The sequence below is a fragment of the Antechinus flavipes genome, chromosome 3 (genome assembly GCF_016432865.1).
Source record: "Antechinus flavipes isolate AdamAnt ecotype Samford, QLD, Australia chromosome 3, AdamAnt_v2, whole genome shotgun sequence".
NCBI classification, from domain to species: Eukaryota; Metazoa; Chordata; class Mammalia; order Dasyuromorphia; family Dasyuridae; genus Antechinus; species Antechinus flavipes.
This window is the reverse complement of record NC_067400.1, coordinates 510,196,516-510,216,919: the sequence shown is the minus strand read 5'-3', so window position 1 is coordinate 510,216,919 and position 20,404 is coordinate 510,196,516. Positions and strand designations below refer to the sequence as shown.

The following is a 20,404-nucleotide window of genomic DNA, read 5'->3' as shown; positions in this document are numbered from 1 at the left end:
CTATGTTCACCTATTGCTGTTAGGGATGAATGTCAGAGCTCTCCTGAGCCTCTGAAGGCAGGCTGGGATTGGAGAGGAAGATTTTAGATGAGAGGTACCAGTTAGTCTCATCCCATCGGGGTCGGTTCCATGTGCCCGAAGAAATCCCCTCCCATTTATTCTCGCCAGGCCGGCTGGGGCTCAGATGGTGCTCCCTGACTCCCAGACAGTCCTGACTCTCAGTTCAGGGAGGGCCCCTCCCCCCTGAGTGTGGGGCATCTGGGTTCCCTCCTGTCATCACCCACATATTATGACAACTACCCCTTCACCGGGAAATGACAATTCAGACAGAAAGCAGGGGAACCCTAGAAACCTGACTCAGAAACATGCCAACAAAGACTAATATTGCCTTCGCTCCATCTGCAGAAGACATCAGTTAGAAGGAAAAATTGCCCAGCACATGCAAAGGCCGCCCACTTTTGGCACAAGGGCCTAAGGCACTAGGCAAAGTCCGCCAGCCACCCCTCTGCACCCTTCCCCTTCCTTGCCCTCCACCCCCAACACTCTTCTCTGTCTCCAGGCACCCTATTAGCATCGGGAAGAGGTGGTGACCTTAGCCCACCCAGCCCCCTTTCTCCCTAGTTGGAACAGCAGCCCACCCGGGGGCCCATCTGGGAGGGGTCCTGGGGGATACAGAGCTGGGGAGGCAGATAAGAGAGGCAGACAACTGGCAATCCGGTCTAACCGAAGGTTCATGGTTCTTCAGCAGCCAGCAGCTACCAAGGAGAAGAAAAACCCTGCTTTAGCAGGTCCTGAAGCTTTAACATTGAGCGTTAAACCATCTTCTCTCTCATGGTAAGATCTGCTCTCTTTATCCCTTTTCCCCCTTGTTCTGCCCTCTATTTGTTTCAGACTTGGGAGGGGGCTCCCCGTTAACTCTAGGGATGGGACTGAAGCCGGTATTCTTTGCCTTCTGAGGTTCAATACAGTCAGATCCCCAACCCTAATATAACTCCACAGGCCTCCCCACTGGGACACTGATGGGTGTGGAGAATCCTGATTTTCAAAGACAGTTCCCAGGGCCTGCCTGTCCGGGGACACCCGTCAACGGCCCGTTCCCACTGTGGGGCAGCAGACAGAACACTGGGTTTTGAATATGAGACCTGTTTGACTTTAAATATGATCGATCCCATTTTACAGATGAGGAAACTTAGGCAGACAGAAGTTGTGACTCGGGGTCACAAGCCAGTCAGTGTCTAAAGCGTGATTTGCTTCGGGTCTTTCTGACTCCAGCCCCAGTGCTCTGTACACCGCGTCATCTGGTTGCTCATCGTCTCACAGGAGTAGGTAGCGTTTCATTTCTGCCTCATTTGTGGGAGTTGATCCTTTTTATAGGTCTCCGAAGAGCATTTCACAAGGCCATTTATAGGCTATTGACACGGACAAGACTGATGAGAGACACAGACATTTCTACAGATCTGTTTGCTGCTTCCTCCTCAGTTAGATGGAAGGTTATCAGGCTAAAATTCAAAGAGCGAACAGAGATGGAGTCCAAAGGCAAAAGTAGGAAAGATGCTGGAGTAAAAACAAATAATCACGTCCAGTTGAAGATGGAGAGGTGCTTTTGAATTAGAGAGACACCAACATTTTAATTAAAAAACAAAAACCAAAAAAAACCAAGAAGAGTTTGCAAACCATAGTCCAGAAAATTTGATTTGGGTTATTGACTAAATTACAGACAGTATTTTTTCAAGAATAATTACCAAAGACTTTTGGAATGGGAAGGGGCCTTGGCAATCATTGAGTTTAACCTCTGTCTGAAAAAAATAGACAACCCAGCCCCAGGATCTCCAGGCCTGGGTAATCCACCTCCCTGGAGGAGGAATCTGCTGCCTTTGAAATATTGCTGTCACTATTGGGAAATTGTTTTTGTACTAAGCCTAAATTTGCCTTTTTCAGAGTCTCTGCTCCTTTTTCTCAATTCTGCCCTTTGGGACCAAATAGACTTGCAGGGGTCCTCAAACTTTTAAAATAGGGGGCCAGTTCACTGTCCCTCAGACTGTTGGAGAGCCAGACTATAGTAAAAACAAAAACTTTGTTTTGTGGGCCTTTAAATAAAGAAACTTCATAGCCCTGGGTGAGGGGGATAATCGTCCTCAGCTGCTGCCTCTGGCCTGCAGGCCGTAGGTTGAGGACCCCTGAGAGTAATCCAAACCTTCTTCTATATGAGACTTCAAACATATTATTTATTTTTAACATGCATTTACAAAAATTTGAATTCTAACTCTTCTCCCTTTTTCTAGTCCCCCCTCATCCATTGAGAAGGCAAGCAATATATCAGTTATACATGTGAAATTAAGCAAGGCATATTTCCAGATTACTTACACGACAGTATTTCTGATTGTTGGAGATAGGTTATCATGTGTCCCCTCAGCCTTCTCCAAGATAAGCATTCCCGCTTCCTCCACCTGACTTTGATATGGCATGAACTCCAGACCCTCATCATTCAGATTGCCCTCCTCGGGACTCTCTCTAGCTTAGCAATGTTGTATCTCTCTGAGCATGGCAGAGTACAATACTTATTACATCCTTACTCAAAGAAGCTATGCCTCTCTTAATGCAGTCCAAGTTCATGGCTTCCTGCCGTAGCACTCTGCTAATTGATTGAGCTGGTTGACTACTAGGAACCCCAGATCATTTTCCAGACAAACTTCTTTTTACAATGCCTTTCCCATTGCATACTTGTGAAATAGATTTGTTGAACTCAAGTATAACCCAAGTATATATTATCTCTATTATATTTCTTTTTTTTTTCTTTTTTCTGGTATCCTTATTAGATTTAGTTCAGTTTTCTAGCCTGGCAAGATCATTTTTTTGGATTGATTGTCATCTATACTTTTATTATCGATGCCTTCTAGATTTGTAACGTCTTACAGCTATAATCAGTCAATTATCTATACCTCTATCCAAATCATTGATTAAAAAACGTTAAATAGTAGAAAAGGAAGCGGTGATCACAAAAAACCAGGCCTGTTCCTATTTCTCCTCTCTTTCTCTTCCGCTTCCAAGTTCTAGTCTCCCTCTGATCCAGTTCTCTCTGGGCAGGGCCTGTCCCTAAAGCCTATTGAGAAGCAGTTAGTCCTGTCTTAGATGAAGCTGAACTGCCCCAGGTCTGGCTCAAGGCAGGGTTTGGACCTGTCCCAGCTCCGAAGCTGATCTCGTTTGGGGTCAGCCCCCTCTGATCAGTGGGTAGGACTAGAGAATGGGGGAAGTTACCGACAAATACTGGGCTGGGGAAGAGGGAAGTTGGGGGCTTGTGATGGAGCCTGGACGTATTCCCAAGGCCAGGGGCCGAGCTGTCTGCTGTGTGGGAAAAGCATTGCAGAACTGCAGCCGGGGATTTAGTTGCATGCTTTGGGCCATTTGAGACTCCCTGGGGTTCTTAATTTTGGGGGAACATGTCTCTGAATTTGCTTTTTTAAAAAATTGACAACTGCATTTGACTAGAATTATATCTGAGGCAATACGTGAAATACTGGTTCTGAAATCACGAAGACAAATCCATCCTCTGACGCTAACTATATGACTGGGCAAATCACTTCAGTTTCCTCATCTGTAAAATGGGGTTAATAAAAGCAACTCCATCATAAGGTGATTTTAAGGATCAATGAGATAATATTTGTGGAGCATTTTGCAAACCTTAAAGCACTATTTACTAGCTATTATTAATATATTTATTATTATATGTTTATAATAATATATTTCATGTTATAGATTACCTTTATATATTGCTATATTATTAACATCTTGACTAGCAATTATCATCAATATAATTGATTTCCTTTGTAATCTTCTGTATTTTATTTTATAAATTGAAAAATATTTTTCTGAGAAGAAATCCATATATACAGGCTTCACCCGAACTGCCAGAAATGTCAAGTGAGAGTCCAAGACTGATTAATAAAGGAGGGAGGGAATTCTATGTAGCTTTAATTTATTTTTCTTCCTAGAATGTGAATCTGGTTGACCAGCATGATTTGGAAGGACCTCCTGAGGTGGAAGCCAGTAGGGTGCCAGAAACCCCTGAAGAGGAGTCTGCAAGTGTGCCAGAGATAATTGAGTACCAGGAAGAATTCCGTGAGGACAAGGCTGGGGAGGACAGTGGGAAATTCAAGGAATGTGGATAGAAGGGTTGTATTGTAGGACGGATCTGGGGAGGTCTTAGGGATGAGGAGGGTAGCAGACCTGTATGGTGGGACCTGATAACTAGTAGGTATTAGATTGTCTATGGACTATCAGGGGTCCTCAAACTTTTTAAATAGGGGGCCAGTTCACTGTCCCTCAGACCGCTGGAGGGCAGGACTATAGTAAAAACAAAAACTTTGTTTTGTGGGCCTTTAAATAAAGAAACTGCATAGCCCTGGGTGAGGGGGATAAACGTCCTCAGCTGCTGATTTTAGGATTTTCATCTCTCCTCCTCCTCCATAATGACTTTTTAAAAATTTACAAAGCACTTTCCTTCAGTTAAACAAGAATTAAGTGTTATTCTGTGAACATTGTCCTGTACCTGGTAGTTCAGAGCAAAAATGAAATAACGCCTTCCTTCAAGATTCTTACATTCTGATTGGAAAAAGTAGCATGAACACAACAAGTGTTAAATATGCAAAATCTACACAAATCTACAAAGTAAATACCAGCAATTTGGGAGTTTTAAGAGATTAAGGAGGTGCCTTCAGGCAAAGACAGAGCCGGGGATATATAGCAAGTGACGAATGTACTTGGGACATAGGTCACATGAGGGAAAATAATGTGACCTTAGAAAGATTGTCTGGAGTCAGACTGGAGGGTTTTAAATGCCAAACAGAAATCTCTGTATTTTTATTCTAGAGGGAATAATGAGACACTGATATTTCTCCAGTATGGTCAATATCAATTTGGCACATGGGTGGAGAATAGATTGATAAGGGAGGAGACTTGAGTTAGGGAAATCAATGAGAGGTGAATGCAACAATTTGAACTTGAATGAGAGCCCTATGGGCAGAGAGAAGGGAACAAATATGAGACATGTTGCAAAAAGCAGGATTGGCAAGACTAGTCCTTCTGACTGTACACTGGGGTGGCAGAATGAGAAGTGTCCATTAGACTTGGAAATTTCAAAGTTGAGTGTTTGAAAGAAAGGTAGTAACCAGACAGAAATGAATTAGAAAAAGAAGTGGGCTTGGAGAGAAAGATCATGATTTGTGTTCTGGATATATTGAGTTTGTAGTGCCTATGGGACATCCAGGTGTGGGGTTGATGATGGGAGACTGAAACTTGGGAGAGAGATGAGGTCCAGGTTTCTAGATTTGGGAGTCATCTGCATATGGATGATGACTGAATCCAGGGGAGGAATGAAATCACCCAAAGAAAGAAGACAGAGAAGAGAATGGGGGAGGAGCTGCATAGAATCCTAGGTTATACACATGCAAAAGACCATTATTTTCCTTTATATATAATATCTCACTACAACTATGTGAGGTGGGTAATTCAGGTAATATTAGGAAGCTGAAGATTAGGTAAATTACTCCTCCATTCTTTGCTCATTTACATCTTCTCCCCATTTTGGTTTATTTATCCTCCCTTCTTCCTGTTCCCAATCTGGAAGAAGAGAGGCAAGAAAGCTCCCCTGTCCAAGTTACTCTGAAGAGGGACAACTGAGTTTCCTCCCTTTTCCCATTTCATCTGTTCCTGGGACATGACAAGGGTTCAAGGTTACTTGCTTGAGCATCCAGTGGGAGGCGGAACCTGGGCATATGGCCTGATTGGGTTTTCAGGCTTCTTCTGCTCTTTTTTTACAGACTTCCCTAATGGTTACTGGGTCTTTCCAAGGTGGGGAAAGCGTGGGTTGATCTTCTTCATGACCATTGGGCTGATAGCTGGAATAAGCGTTGGGATCTGGCTTCTAGGTCAGTGATTTGGTAAATAGTAGGATTGTCTCTGGGGCTGAGGACACTGAGTTATAGCCTGCCTCCTATTTTCCTAGGCATTTAACAATCATTTCTGACTCATTAGGAAGACTGGGAGGGTAAGGGGGCAAAGAAATAATTTCAGGGTGGTTGGGGGGGGAAAGTTTGAAAAGGAATGGAGAGATGACCACTAAAGGAGGATGGGGATAAGGATTATTTTTCATCTTCACCAAGAGAACAAGAGGAAATGTATGAGAACTGGAGAAAAAAGAACTTGGGTTAGACATAAAGTGGAACTTTTCAATAGTGAGGGGTATGTCATCTGAATGATTAATAATTGACCCAGAGAATTTAGCAACTTTTGCTAGAATGGGAGAAAGACTTTTACCTAACTGGACAGAGTGTCCCCTTTTAGGAGGCCTAAAGTCCCATTTTAGAATTTCCCGATTCTCCGTGTTGGCTGTCATCGGGCCCTCTGGAACAAACCTCCTCTCCTGACCTCCTTTCTCCCTCCCCCTTTCATTTCTTTCTTCAGTCCTGCTTTTCAGGACACATTCCTTGTTGAAGGTCCTGAAACAAAATAACGTCATGAGCTGTACAGAGAAGCCCCCCATGCCAATAATCTCCAAGTCAGGTGGGTGAACATGTCCCTCCTTCTTGAGTCTTCACCTAGTCTGTGCTGATAGGAAATCTCTCCTTCAAGATTCTCCCCGTGGTAATTCAGGCTTCTGGATGCAAGTTGAGAGAATTCAGTCTCTACTCTCATGAGCCACAATCCAGGATGAATGGAAATCTCCCTGAGGGGGAGGGAGGGAGGGGAGGTTGAGGCCTTGGGGTGCAGAAGAACCAGTCACTGAGCTGGGCCTGTCCTTCAGGAGACAAAATCCAGCTTTTAACAACTGGGCTTGGGGCCATCCAGTCTGTCCCAGAAGCTTGTCCTCAGCTCGGTCCTGGGAGACATATAGAGGGTTAGGCAGGCTTAGAAAATCGAGTTTCAGATGCCTCCCTCCTTGTATCAGGAGACAGGGTTTCCCTTAGAGACAGGTAAAATATCTGGCCCACACTAGGGCAAGGGCCTGGGGTTGGGGAATGCAATTGTGCATTTTACCTTCTCTTGGAAAACACCCTGCCAGTGTCCATTCAGAATAACCTAGATGGATGTCTTATGTTCAGGTTTTTCTTCCCAAGTACCATCTCGACCAGATTCCTAGGGTACACTGCTAGGTTCCAGAGAGTCTGGACTTTCTTGCTCCCTGAGTGCTGGTGGGCACAGGAGAAAATGTGGTTTTTCATGCTGTGGTTTCAGTGTCTTTCAGAATAAACACCATAAACTTACTGGAAGTGCAAGTGAGGGAGTGGCCAGACTGGCTCCTGGTGTGCCACGAGGGCTGGAGTCCTACCCTAGGCAACCGGATTTGTAGGCACCTTGGACATCTCAGGTATCTTGGTGGGAGTGGGAGTGAAGGGGAGCTTGGGGAAAGAAAAGGGAGGAAAGAGAGAGGGAACTGGAAGATGGGGAGATTCCTTTATTTGTCTCATATTTCCATTTCTCTCAGAATATATCCCCAATGCTGAGGTCATCTAGGTTATTCTCTTGCCTTCAAATTCCAATTCAGCCCAGTCTTTCAAGAATCTGTCATTTTTGACAGTGACAATAAAAAGATTCCAAAAGAGGAAGGATCTCTTTCCATTTCAGTATTTTCCCATTAGAAAATTTTATTTTTTGTATCTAATTCATATTCTTTCTGCTTCAATCTAAACCATTAATTCTTATTTCTATACTATGGTTACTTTTTTTTTTAAGACTCATTTACCATAAAGAAGTGAACCTGACTGATATCAAGGTCAACAATTCTCAGGAGTTTGTTCAGTTTCTTCCCAAATTGGGGGATCTCCTGGAGGAGATGTGGCAGCACAGGTAAGGGAGCGGAATTTGGACTGACTAGAGGGGAATGAAGTCAATAGAATAATCTTTCTCATTTCCCCTGGGGACCCTCAGGCACAAATGCTTTTTTTTCTTCAAGGGGAGGGAGGAGTGCCAGGCTACCAGGGGCAATTAGGGGAAGAGACAGAGAATTTTTCCCTAACTAGTTATTGCAAAGGATCCAGACAAGATAAAAAGATAAATCTCCCCATTCTGGCCAAGATCAGTGGGCTACCTAGAGGAAAGAAAAATATCTAGGCCTTGAAGATAGTCTCCCAACTATCGGAAGTTGGTAAGAGACCAATCCAGCAACCCGCTATGACTGAGTGGGATACCCACATTTCTTGTGCCTGCCCCTCCACATCTTTCTCTCCTAGATTTTTCCTCCTCCCCAGGATCTATAAGAGAGGAAGGAGTGAATATATGTGTGTGTTGGGATGGCATAAATAAATACCTGAGTGTGTAAATAGGAGAAGCCCCTCTGTTTTCTCCACGGGGAGATTAGAAACATTCAAATTTAGTGAAAGTAGGGGCCAAAATGGAGGCAGCGACCATGTGGATCGTGAGGGAAGAGAAGGAAGAGATTGGATTGGATGAGCACAATGAAAAGTAAGACTTCTCCATTGCTGATGGGGCTGAATTCAGCTGACATTAAGACAAGAAAAGTATCATTTTCTTGGGGAATCATATGGACCTGTGATACAGGATTCTGGCTGAGTACTATATTTCTTTTATGTATATGACTAAATTGTAAATAGGATCATAGAGTCACAGGCTCAGAACCAACAGTAAGTGATCTTTGAGTCTATTGAGAACACCTCCCTCACTTTACAAATGAGGAAATTGAGTCACAGAGAGGCCATGTGACTTCCTCAGGATATCACAGTGAATGTTTGAGGCAGGATTCAAACTCAGACCTTTTTTTGCTGACTCCAATTCCAACACTTTATCTCCTTATATCATTTAGTTGTATATGGATAAGTTCAAGTCTATGTCTAACCTCACTGCCAATAAAGGATTTCACAGACTGGACTGAAGGTGTGTAGCCATTCTGATACCCTTCGAGGAGTGGATCAAGAGCATTTTGTGATTATTCAGTTGTGTCTGGTTCTTCATGACTTCATTTGGGATTTTCTTGGCAGAAATATTGGATTGGTTTGCCATTTCCTTCTCCAGTTCATTTTACAGATGAGAAAACTGAGGAAAACAGAGTTCAATTTGTTGCTCGGGGTCACCCAACTTGTAAATGTCTGAAGCTGGATTTGAATTCAGGTCTTCCTGACTCTAGGTCCCAGTGCTCTATCCCAAGGTGCTATCCATCAGTCCTGTGGTCAAGAGTGTGAAAGAGCAGCTCTACTGTTGTGAGATAAAAGGGCCTTGAGCCTTTGGGTATAAACAAGAAGCTCCAACATTAACCCCTCTTTTTTTTAAAATAATCGTTTTTTATTTACAAGACATATGCATGGGTAATTTTTCAGCATTGACCCTTGCAAAATCTTCTGTTCCAACTTTTTTCCTCTCTTTCCCCTAATCCTCCCAGATGGCAGGTAGACCAATACATGTTAAATATGTTAAAGTATATGATTAACCCCTCTTTTTAACTCCCCTTTTTCCTTTATAGGAACAGCTGCGCCTTGGGCCAAGTTGTCTCCCTCAAATGCTCAGGTGAGTTACATCTCAGCCCCAGAAGAAGGATGAGCAGGGCACTAGGAAATGGATAGCCTTGGCAGAAACCCCTCCCAAAACAATTGGTGTCCCAGAAGGGAATTGGGGGCTTAGTTTCAACCACTCAACATATATGATTCATCAAATATTCAATCAAATATCATCAAATATTGCGCAAGAGCCCTGGGCTAAGCAATGGGAAAATTCCTTTTCCTAACAATCCTGTTGTGTATGTGTAAAACAAAAGGATATAAACTGTTCACTACTGAGGTAATTACTGTTTACCTCTTTATGTATCTGATGACTGTGTTTGCTTATCTGTGCACTGGTCTCGCATTTGATCTGTGGCCAGTTCTTCATTATTGAACGATTCTATTTGCAGAAATAAACCATGGGGGAAGGTGGGAAAGGGGTAAGAGAGGTGAGAGGTGACCAGGGAGAAATATTGTGTCCCATGAAAGGGAGCTAAGTTTGGGCTTGGTGGATGGGGATGAAGTGAGCAAGAGCCCTTTTCAATGGAGATCCTAACTTTAAGTTAAGGAAATCTTAGCATTTCCTAGGTACTGTTTGCACCTGTTATCAGATGTCTTTTGACCAGTTTATACCTTCCCCTCCCACTAAACTCCCAGAGTCCAAAATGAGGTGAAATTTATCCACAACCTGTTTAGCAGCCTCAAAACCAGTTACAGTGATGGGAGAGGAATATGTGTGGAGTTCCATTATCCAAGTTTCCTATCTTACCCCCAAGGATTATTAAGAGTTAGCTCATCCCATGACCTCCCAGGCCTAGGCCATCCTCCCCACGGAGCTCAGTGCTGGTCCTGACAGCAGCCTTTGCTTCTCTCTCTACTTCCATTTCCACCGACGATGGCCAGAGTGTGGGATCCAGCCCCTGACTTCCCGTATTATCGGTGGGACCTCTGCCGTCCTCGGGCGCTGGCCCTGGCAGGTCAGCATGTTCAAGGGCTCCCAGTACTCGTGCGGAGCCTCTGTGCTGGATCCGAGTTGGGTGGTGACTGCAGGACACTGTGTCTCCAAGTATGTAGGTCTCTCCCCTGGACCCCCATACCTCCCACCATGAACCTTTGCCTGAGACCCGTGGGAGGGCCTTTCTGTTCATTTGTGGGCGGGCTTCATGCTTTTCTCCGTTCTGTCTTTATGTCCTCTACAGGTTCTGACACATTATAAACTTCTAGAGAGTAGAGTTAATGTTTATGGAGTCCTTTTTGTGCCATACCTGGATTTGGGCCACGTGCAATGTTTGTTATACTTATAATGATAACGATTCCCTCATTCAACAATGATTTATTAAGTATGTGTCTGGCACTGTACTAGAAACTGGGGATACAAACACAAACAACGAAATAATCCCCACTTTAAAAAATGAGAATGATAATCAATACATTTCAATTAATTCAAAGTAACATTCTTAAAGCACCTACAATGCCATTCACTGCTGAGAACTGAGGAGAAACAAATAAACTATAATACTATTCTTGTCCTCCAGAAGCCTACAGTCTTTTGTGGGGAGAGGAGAGGACAAGCAAATGCAAAGTATATACAAAGGAATTTTAATCAGGGGAAGAAAGATGGAGAGAGAACAAGAGAGAGAGAAAAACAGAAAGAGACAGAGAAAGCAAGAGACACAGGAAGACACACACATGCAGGGGAGGGGGAAGAGAGAGAATTAAGAGACAGATAAAGGAAGAGGGAGAAGAAAAAGAGAAGACAAACACACAGAGTGATAAAAATGCAGAATGAGAAGAAGGGGGAGAGAAAGAGGGAGAGGGAGAAGGCAGAGACAGAGACAGACAATAGAGAGACAGAGAGAAATGCTACTAACTGAGGGGTCAGAAAAGGAGGAACACATATTGGGGTAGGGAAACTTTTTTCTGCCAAGGGTCATTTGGATATTTATAACATCATTCATGGGCCATACAAAATTATCAGCTTATAGAACTCCAGCAGTGGATTACCTTGCTTTTAGCTAATCATTTGCTGTTTCCTTGGGAAATAATTTCATGGGCCTTATAAAGCCCACAGGCTGGATGTTCCCCACCCCCTGGATTATATAAATCGCTTCCATTTAGGATTTTTTCTTCTTTTTACTTTGACAGTTTCAACTCATTTTCTCCTTTACTCTATTCACAACAATTTCTAAAGATACACAGAATATCCTCATCTGTGGAAAGACAGTGCTCAGAGAGGTTATGTAATCTGCCACAGTTGCCCACTTATTCATTGGCAGAGTCTGGATTTGAACTCAGATTGAGAATTTGAACCTGGGCTTTCTGACTCTAGGTCAAAGTGCTGGTGTTCTCTATATCTATGTAAGGGGGTGCAGGAGTGTATAAGGCTTGCACTTTGCCCAGAGGGAGCTTCTTTCTATCTACTGCTTTGCTATTCAGAGGACCCCTCCCCCCATGTTCTCTGGTCCAGTTGTCTCTGCCTTCTACATCACGGCCATTCTGATACACCTGTACTTCATGCTTAACCTTGCATCAACTCTTTGTCCAATTGCAGGCTGTCCCACAAGTCCAAATGGAGGATCTTTGTGGGAATTGTCAACCACAGTGACATTGCATCACACATGGGGACCATGGTGGAAAAAATCATCCTGCATCCCCACTTTAGAATCCATAAGCAGAAGCACGACTACGACATTGCTCTGCTGAAGCTCCAGACCCCTCTGAACTTCTCGAGTAAGTAAGACATGGTCTGAGGGACCGTAGCCCTTTCAGTGAGATGGGAAAAGGTCTCCCTTTGCAGACAAAAAAATGTCCTTTCTGGGTTGTGGGCCCATTTGGGACAACTTTTCCCAATAACTCGGGGAACAAGGGCTGGAACAGAAGCTTTTAAGCATGTGTCTGAGCCCCCTGTTTCTTGGATTCAACAGTGCAAGCGATTTTGAGAGTAGAATTAGCTCTAGCATCAGTGTCCTGATTGGGGGTTTGGAAAAAATGGATTATCACCCTAAAATGGAGCTCCCCAGCCAAGAGATCTAGAAATTGTATTCGTTTGATCTTCGTTTTAGTAACTACTTCAGTTCAGTCAACAAGCTTCAGACTCCTTGTCTGGCTTCCAGAAGATCCCTGTGAGGGCCTGCCCCAGTGGTGACTTTCATTCTCAGCCTTCCCCTCACCCTTGCTTTCCTCCACAAACTTAGCTTTGATGGTCAAAAGACTATGGGAAATAAGAAGTGGCACCCTATCAGGAAAATATGTGGGGGCCCTCCCCTGAGGAGATTTCTTTTTGACCTTTCCCTCCTGGACAGAAAATGTCTTTAGCCCAAGGAATAGAGGCTAGGCTTGCGAGGGTTGTGGCCTTCAGGCCCTAAGGTGGGGGCAGTTAGCAAAGGCCAAGGCCGGAAGCAGGGCTAAGGACTTCTTCTGCAGGCACGGTGCAGGCTGTGTGCCTGCCAGAAATGCAGCAGGATTTCCCACAAGGCTCCAAATGCTGGGTGTCAGGCTGGGGCACCACAGTCCCTCACCAAGGTGAGTGAGATCCAGGAAGGGGGGTGGCTGGTCTTGGACGAGAGGTGATTGGGAGGAATCCCCTGGGCCCCTGGGGAACAGATTGGCCATGACACCTTTTTACCAATATCACTGTCCTCCTGGTTGCCTTTTCCAGGATGCCCTCTTTGGCCAAATCTACTAGCCTGGTATTCTTTGGGCCATATTCACATTGGGAAGACAGTTGTATGTTAATTCTCCATTCCTCCCTCTTGCTAAGGCCTCCACAAAATATCCCAACGTCCTGTGGCTTTGTAACAGTCAGGAATTCAGGGCCTAGACATTCATGATACCCTAGGCAGGCCCTCCGCTCTTCCCCACCGTCCCCTGCTGACAAGACTGCCCCTTTGTTTTTGCCTCTGTCCCCATGTACCTGTTTCATTATTGTCTGGGGCTCTGCCTCTTCCAGGGTTTGGCTCAGACATCCTCCAGAATGTCTTGGTCCCCTTGATCAGCTCGCAGCTCTGCAATAGCTCCTGCATGTACAAAGGCTTGATCACTCCTCAGATGCTCTGTGCTGGCTACCTGGACGGGCACGCTGACTCCTGCCAGGTGCTAGACCGGGGGGTTGGGTCGGAGGGGTTGGCACACAGAGGGCCCAGGCTGGGGAGCTGTGGGGATCACGGGAGCTGGGGGGCAAAGTGGGGGCAGGAGGCCTTTTTAGAAGGGGACAGGTAAAGAGATGAATACACATTCATTTGAGGTATTAATTCAACTGGAAGTAATTCATAGGGAATCACCACTGACACTAGCCTTCTGAAGGAGCCAGTGAATGGCTGCAGGAGACTTTGGGTGAGGTGGGTGTTTGAAGGTCCTCCCTGAAAGGGAAGCAGGATGGGACATGAGTCACTGGGTATGTGGCAGTGGCCACAAGTGGTACCCGTCACCTGGGAAGAGTCAACCAACTGCTCCCTTTTCTGTTTCTGTCCCTGGGGTCTCTAAGGGAGACAGCGGAGGTCCCCTGGTGTGTCTGGACCAAGGGATGTGGCGCTTGGTGGGGATAGTGAGCTGGGGCTGGGATTGTGGGATACACCACAGGCCAGGAGTCTATACCAAGGTGGCTGTGTTCTTGGACTGGATTCACCATCAAATTGCGGGTGAGTGGGGAAGCAATGGGGAGGGGCAAGATGTGAGGTCTAAGGGACTGCAGGAATCTGGGAACTTCCTGGGTGTCCATTTTCTGTTGGGAACTGGGGAAGAAACTGGGCAATGCATCTGTGACTAGAGTGGAGGTGGTGGAGATAGGAGGATGGTGTGTCTACAATTAGATTCCATGGATTAAAAGAAAAAAAAAATTTCACCTCTCTGTGGCACTCCCCTCTCTCCATTCCCTCTACCCCTTCCCCAAATATTAGGGAACGGAGATGGACCAGGAGTTAGGTACTCTGGGCTCACAGACACAATTAACCATGGTACTGGTTAAAGTGCATTATTCTCTGAGCCTCAATTTCTTCATCCATAAAATAAAACTACAAACACGTTCTTTGCTTATTTCATGGGAGTGATTGGGGAAATAAGACAAAATGCTTTTTGTGATTGCCCAAATAGTACAAATTACTTCTGTTGCTGCTGCTACTACTACTTCTAGTACTTAATATTACTACTAACACTACTACTTCTACTACTGCTATTATAACTACTACCTACTACCACTACTACTACCACTACCACTATTACCACTACTACTATTCTACTATTATTACTACTGCTACTCCTACTCTCCTATTCTCCTACTTCTACTACTCCTACCACCACCACTACTACTATTTCTATCACTATGACTACTATCACTACTACTATTACTACCACTACTACTATTCTACTACAACTAGTACTACTACCACTACTATTATTCCTACCACTAAAACTATTACTATCACTATTACTATTTCTACCACTACTACTACTCTACTACTTCTACTATTTCTACCACTATGACTACTATCACTACTACTATTACTAGCACTACTATCATTCTATTACAACTACTACTACTACTACTATTACTACAACCACTACTACTATTACTCCCATTACTACTATTACTACAACTACTATTACTACCACTACTACTATTCTACTACAACTAGTAGTTGTAGTATTACTACCACTACTACTATTACTACCACTACAACTATTATTACTATTACTACAACTACTAATATTACTATCACTACTATTATTTCTACCACTAAGACTATTACTACTATTACTATCACTATGACTACTACTACTATAATTACTACTACTACTATTCCTACCACTATTACTAGTATTACAATGACAACTACTATTACTGCCACTGCTACTATTCTACTACAACTACTACTATTACTACCACTAGTACTAATACTATTATTTGTGATGACCACGTATTTTAAAATCAGTCGGAGTCAGGAATTCAGGTTAAGGGAAAATCTTCAATCTTTATTCTTTGTGGAGGTGAAGGGGCATTGCAATAACAATGTGAGCAGCTGTGACAAGAAGCCAGCCAGCAGTCACTCTTTTCACTTCCCTTTCCACTCCCCTGCCTCCACCCACCAAAATCATTATTTCCTATACAACACATTAGGACTTGCACAAAGAGTGTGTGTGGGGGGGGGCATTCTTTCTCCAAGCATGTATATTAATATAGTATGGTCCAATTACTATTTAGCCTCATGTTCTTGGGATCTCAGTGAATCAACTTGAGCTTCAGCCCATTACAATTACTACTACTACTACAACCACTGCTAATATTACTACTACTACAATCACTACTACTATGATTACTATAACTACTACTGTTACTACCACTACCACTACTACTATTACTACTACTACTCTACTACTACTAGTACTAGTACTACCACTACTACTATTATTACTATTACTACCACTACTACTACTATTACTACTATCACTACTAGCATTACTACTACTATTACTACAATTCCTACTGCAACCACTGCTACTATTACTACTACCAGTACTGGCACTACTGTCACTATTACTACTACTATCAGTACTACCATTACAACTTCTACTACAACCACTGCTACTATTACTACCACTACCACTACTACTATTACTACCACTACTACTATTAACACTAGTATTCTACTACAACTACTATTACTACCACTACAACTACTACTACTGTTACTACCATTACTATTATTACTACCACTACTAATAATCTAGTACTTTTACCACTACTACTATCACTACTAATATTACTACTGCCAATACTACTATTACTACCACTACTACTATTCTACTACTTCTACTACTATTATTATCACTATTACTATTCTACTACAACTACTACTACTACTACTACTACCACTATGACTATTACTACTACTACCAGTACTACTATTACTGCCACTACAATTACTACTACTATTACTATAACCATTACCATTACTACTATCAGTACTACTACTACCACTACAACAACTACTACCACTACAACCACTATTATCACCCTTATCACTACTACTATTACTATCACTAATGCTACAACCACTGCTACTATTACTATTACTATTACCTGTACTATTACTACCTCTACTACTATTAACTACTATTAATACCACTATGACTACTACTATAACCACTACTACTATTGCCACTACTATTACTACTACCACTAGTCCTATTACTACCAGTATGATTACTATTACTACTACTACTAACACCACTACTATTATTACTCCTCCTTCTCCTCCTTCTTTTACCTCTACTATTACTACCACTACTACTATTACTACTACCATTACTACTATTACTACCACTATGACTACTACTACTATTACTACCACTACTTCTATTCTACTACAATTACAACTATTACTACCATTACTATTACTACTAATACCAGTAGTACTTATACTATTAGTATTACTACCACCACTGCTACTGTTATTACTACTTCTATTATCACTACTACTATTACTATTATCACTACTACTATTAATACCATTATGACTACTACTACTACTACCACCACTACTACTATTTCTACCACTATGACTACTATCACTACTACAATTACTACCACGACAACTACCACTACTACTGTTCTACTACAACTAGTACTACTACCACTAAAACTATTACTACAACTACTACTATTACTACCACTACTACTATTTCTACTACTACTACTACTCTACTACTTCTACTGTTATTTCTATCACTATGACTACTACCACTACTACTATTACTAGCACTACCATAATTCTACTACAACAACTATTACTATTACTATAACCACTACTACTATTACTACTATTAATACCACTACTACTATTCTACTGCAATTAGTACTACTACCACCATTACTATTACTATCACTACTATTATTACTACCACTACAACTATTATTAGTATTACTACCACTATAAGCACTACTACTATTAATACAACTACTATTACTACTACTACCACTACTATTATTTCTACCAGTATGACTACCACTATTACTACTACTACTACCAGCACTACTACTACTTTACTACCACTACTATTACTACCACTATAAGGACTACTACTACTACTATTACTACTATCACTACTACTACTACTACTATTACTACTTTACTACCACTACTATTACTACTACCACTACTACTATTACTACCTATTATTACACACTACTATTATTACTACCACTACAACTATTATTAGTATTACTACCACTACAAGCACTACTACTATTAATACAAATACTATTACTATCACTACTACTATTTCTACCAGTATGACTACCACTATTACTACTACTACTACTACTACTACTACTATTACTATCACTATTAATACCACTATGACTACTATTACTACAACCACTACTACTACTACTACTACTACTACTATTACTACCACTATGACTACTACTACTACTACTAATACTGCTACTACTCCTACCACCACTATAAGCACTACTACTATTAATACAACTACTATTACTATCACTACTACTATTTCTACCAGTATGACTACCACTATTACTACTACTACTACTACCAGCACTACTACTACTTTACTACCACTACTACTATTAATACCACTATGACTACTATTACTACAACTACTACTACTATTATTAATACTACTATTACCATTACTATTACTACTACCACTACTACTATTACTACCTATTATTACACACTACTATTATTACTACCACTACAACTATTATTAGTATTACTGCCACTACAAGCACTACTATATTAATACAAATACTATTACTATCACTACTACTATTACTATTACTATTACTACCACTATGACTACTACTACTACTACTACTTTACTACCACTACTACTATTACTATCACTATTAATACCACTATGACTACTATTACTACAACCACTACTACTATTACTACTACTACTACTACTATTACTACCACTATGACTACTACTACTACTACTACTACTGCTACTACTCCTACCACCACTAATACTACTTTACTACCATTACTAGTATTACTACCACTCCTCCTCCTCCTCCTCCTACTACTACTATTACTACCACCATTACTAATACTACTATCACTACTGCTATTATTACCACTACTATTTTGGCTGTACCTAATATGTACATGGCAGGGTGGATAGAATGCCTGGCCTGGAATCAGAGAGACTCATTTCCTGAATTCCAATCTGGCCTTAGATAGTTACTGACTGAGTAACCCTGGACAAGTTACTTCCCCCTGTGTTCCTCAGTTTCCTCATCTTGTAACATGACCTGGAGAAGGAAATGGCAAACCACTTCAGCCTCTTTGAGAGGAAAACTCCCAATGGAGTCATAAAGAGTTGGACATAACTAAACAACAACAACAAATAATCAGTTTAGGGAACTGCTAATGTGACTGTAGCCTAGGAGACTGGACCTTGAAAAGATGTTAAATGACTTGCCTATGTGTAGCGGCCAGAATATGCTCGATACATGATTTGACCACAGGTCTTCCTAATTCTTAAGGCAGGTTTATGGGATAGAAGCCATGCAGCTTCTAATAATCATTATAAGGCTCTACAAGGTGTGAGGAGGGAGGGGGAAATTAAAGGAGGAAACGGATATCCTTGTGGAACCTATGACTCAGTTTCCCTGGATTTTGAAGGTGGGGTGCAGGTGTGGGGCCCTCCACAGGCACAGAAGCAGCAGCAGTGGAGGAAGAACAGCCTTTTGACACCCCTGGCCTGACAGTGGCTGCCCTCTTAAGTTAGAGGAAGCCTGGAGTGGACAAGGCCACCCACAGTTGTACTAGGGCCTTCTGGATGAAAGAACCCTCCCTACTGGGACTTCTCCTATCCTGGATTTTGGGTTTCTAGAGGAGCGCTTCTAGGAGGCAGGCTGGGATGGGGTGATGGTATGTGTCTGTCTAGGTGAATTAGTCCCTGAAGATCTGGAGAACAATATATTAAAGAAAGGATACAGGACGCCATAGAAGAGTAAGAGAGCATGGGCAGCTGTAACTGGGCCAGTATTCTGCACCTAATAAATCAGAATGATTCTACTCTTCTCTTCTCACTACTATGAACCCGTGTGGATGTGTGTGTATGTATTTAGGAGGTACTTGTGAATTAAAGACCAGAACATAAGTCCTTTGTCTATGATTATTTGTGTGACTTTGAATAAATAACTTGGTATCATTGGTTGAGTCCTCTTATTGTCTCCTAGATTTGCCCTAATCTTTAATCAATCAATAAGCACTTATTAAGTTCTTACTCTGTATCAGGGACTATGCTAGATGCTGGATATACAAAGATAAAATAGAAGACTGGATAGAATGCTAAGGTAGAATAAATAATCAAATATTAAGTGCCTACTGTGTGTATACAAAGACCAAAAAACTAAAAACAAAACAACAACAAAAAAAAACTCCAACTTGTTTTCCCTCAGGGAATTAATATTATTTTATATGCAGTATAAGAAAAAAAAATCTGCATCTAGAGTGAGTCAAATTAAATTTAATGGGGATAAATGTTAAATCCTATACTTGCTTTCAAAGAGTCAGCTATACAAATATAGGGCCAGGGACTTGGTTATATCTTTCTGAGATCTCTCATATCTATTTTTATATCTTTGCCCAGTTACCACCCTAACTCAAACCTTCACCTCTCTTAGAAACCATTGCAATGTGTCCAGTTCCCCTTTCTGTGTCTCATCTTTCACGTAACACCAAATTGACATTCAAAAGTACAGAACTGATCATGGCACTCCCTTGCTCATGAAGCTTCAAATTGCTATTTATATTTATTTTTATATAGTTTTCAATAGAATGTAAGCTTCTTAAGGATAGGAACTGTTTGGATTTTTTTCCTTTCTATCTCAAGTACTTAGGACAGTATTTGCCATGTGGTAGGCATTGATATTTGTTGATTGA

The 20,404-nt window shown here is 42.0% G+C and overlaps 1 protein-coding gene across 1 annotated transcript; it reads left to right on the top strand.

The window, feature by feature from the left end:
* Window positions 1–314: 314 nt before the first annotated feature.
* TMPRSS5 (transmembrane serine protease 5) lies at window positions 315–19,534 on the top strand. The gene is given in 14 exon segments (XM_051986995.1): window positions 315–834; window positions 3,990–4,116; window positions 5,817–5,924; window positions 6,460–6,558; window positions 7,231–7,363; window positions 7,729–7,842; window positions 9,470–9,513; window positions 10,389–10,551; window positions 12,037–12,215; window positions 12,909–13,007; window positions 13,435–13,577; window positions 13,969–14,122; window positions 19,404–19,430; window positions 19,433–19,534. Coding segments are annotated over 14 exon segments (1,434 nt in total). The 5' UTR covers window positions 315–831; the 3' UTR covers window positions 19,474–19,534.
* The last annotated feature ends 870 nt before the right edge of the window (window positions 19,535–20,404 follow it).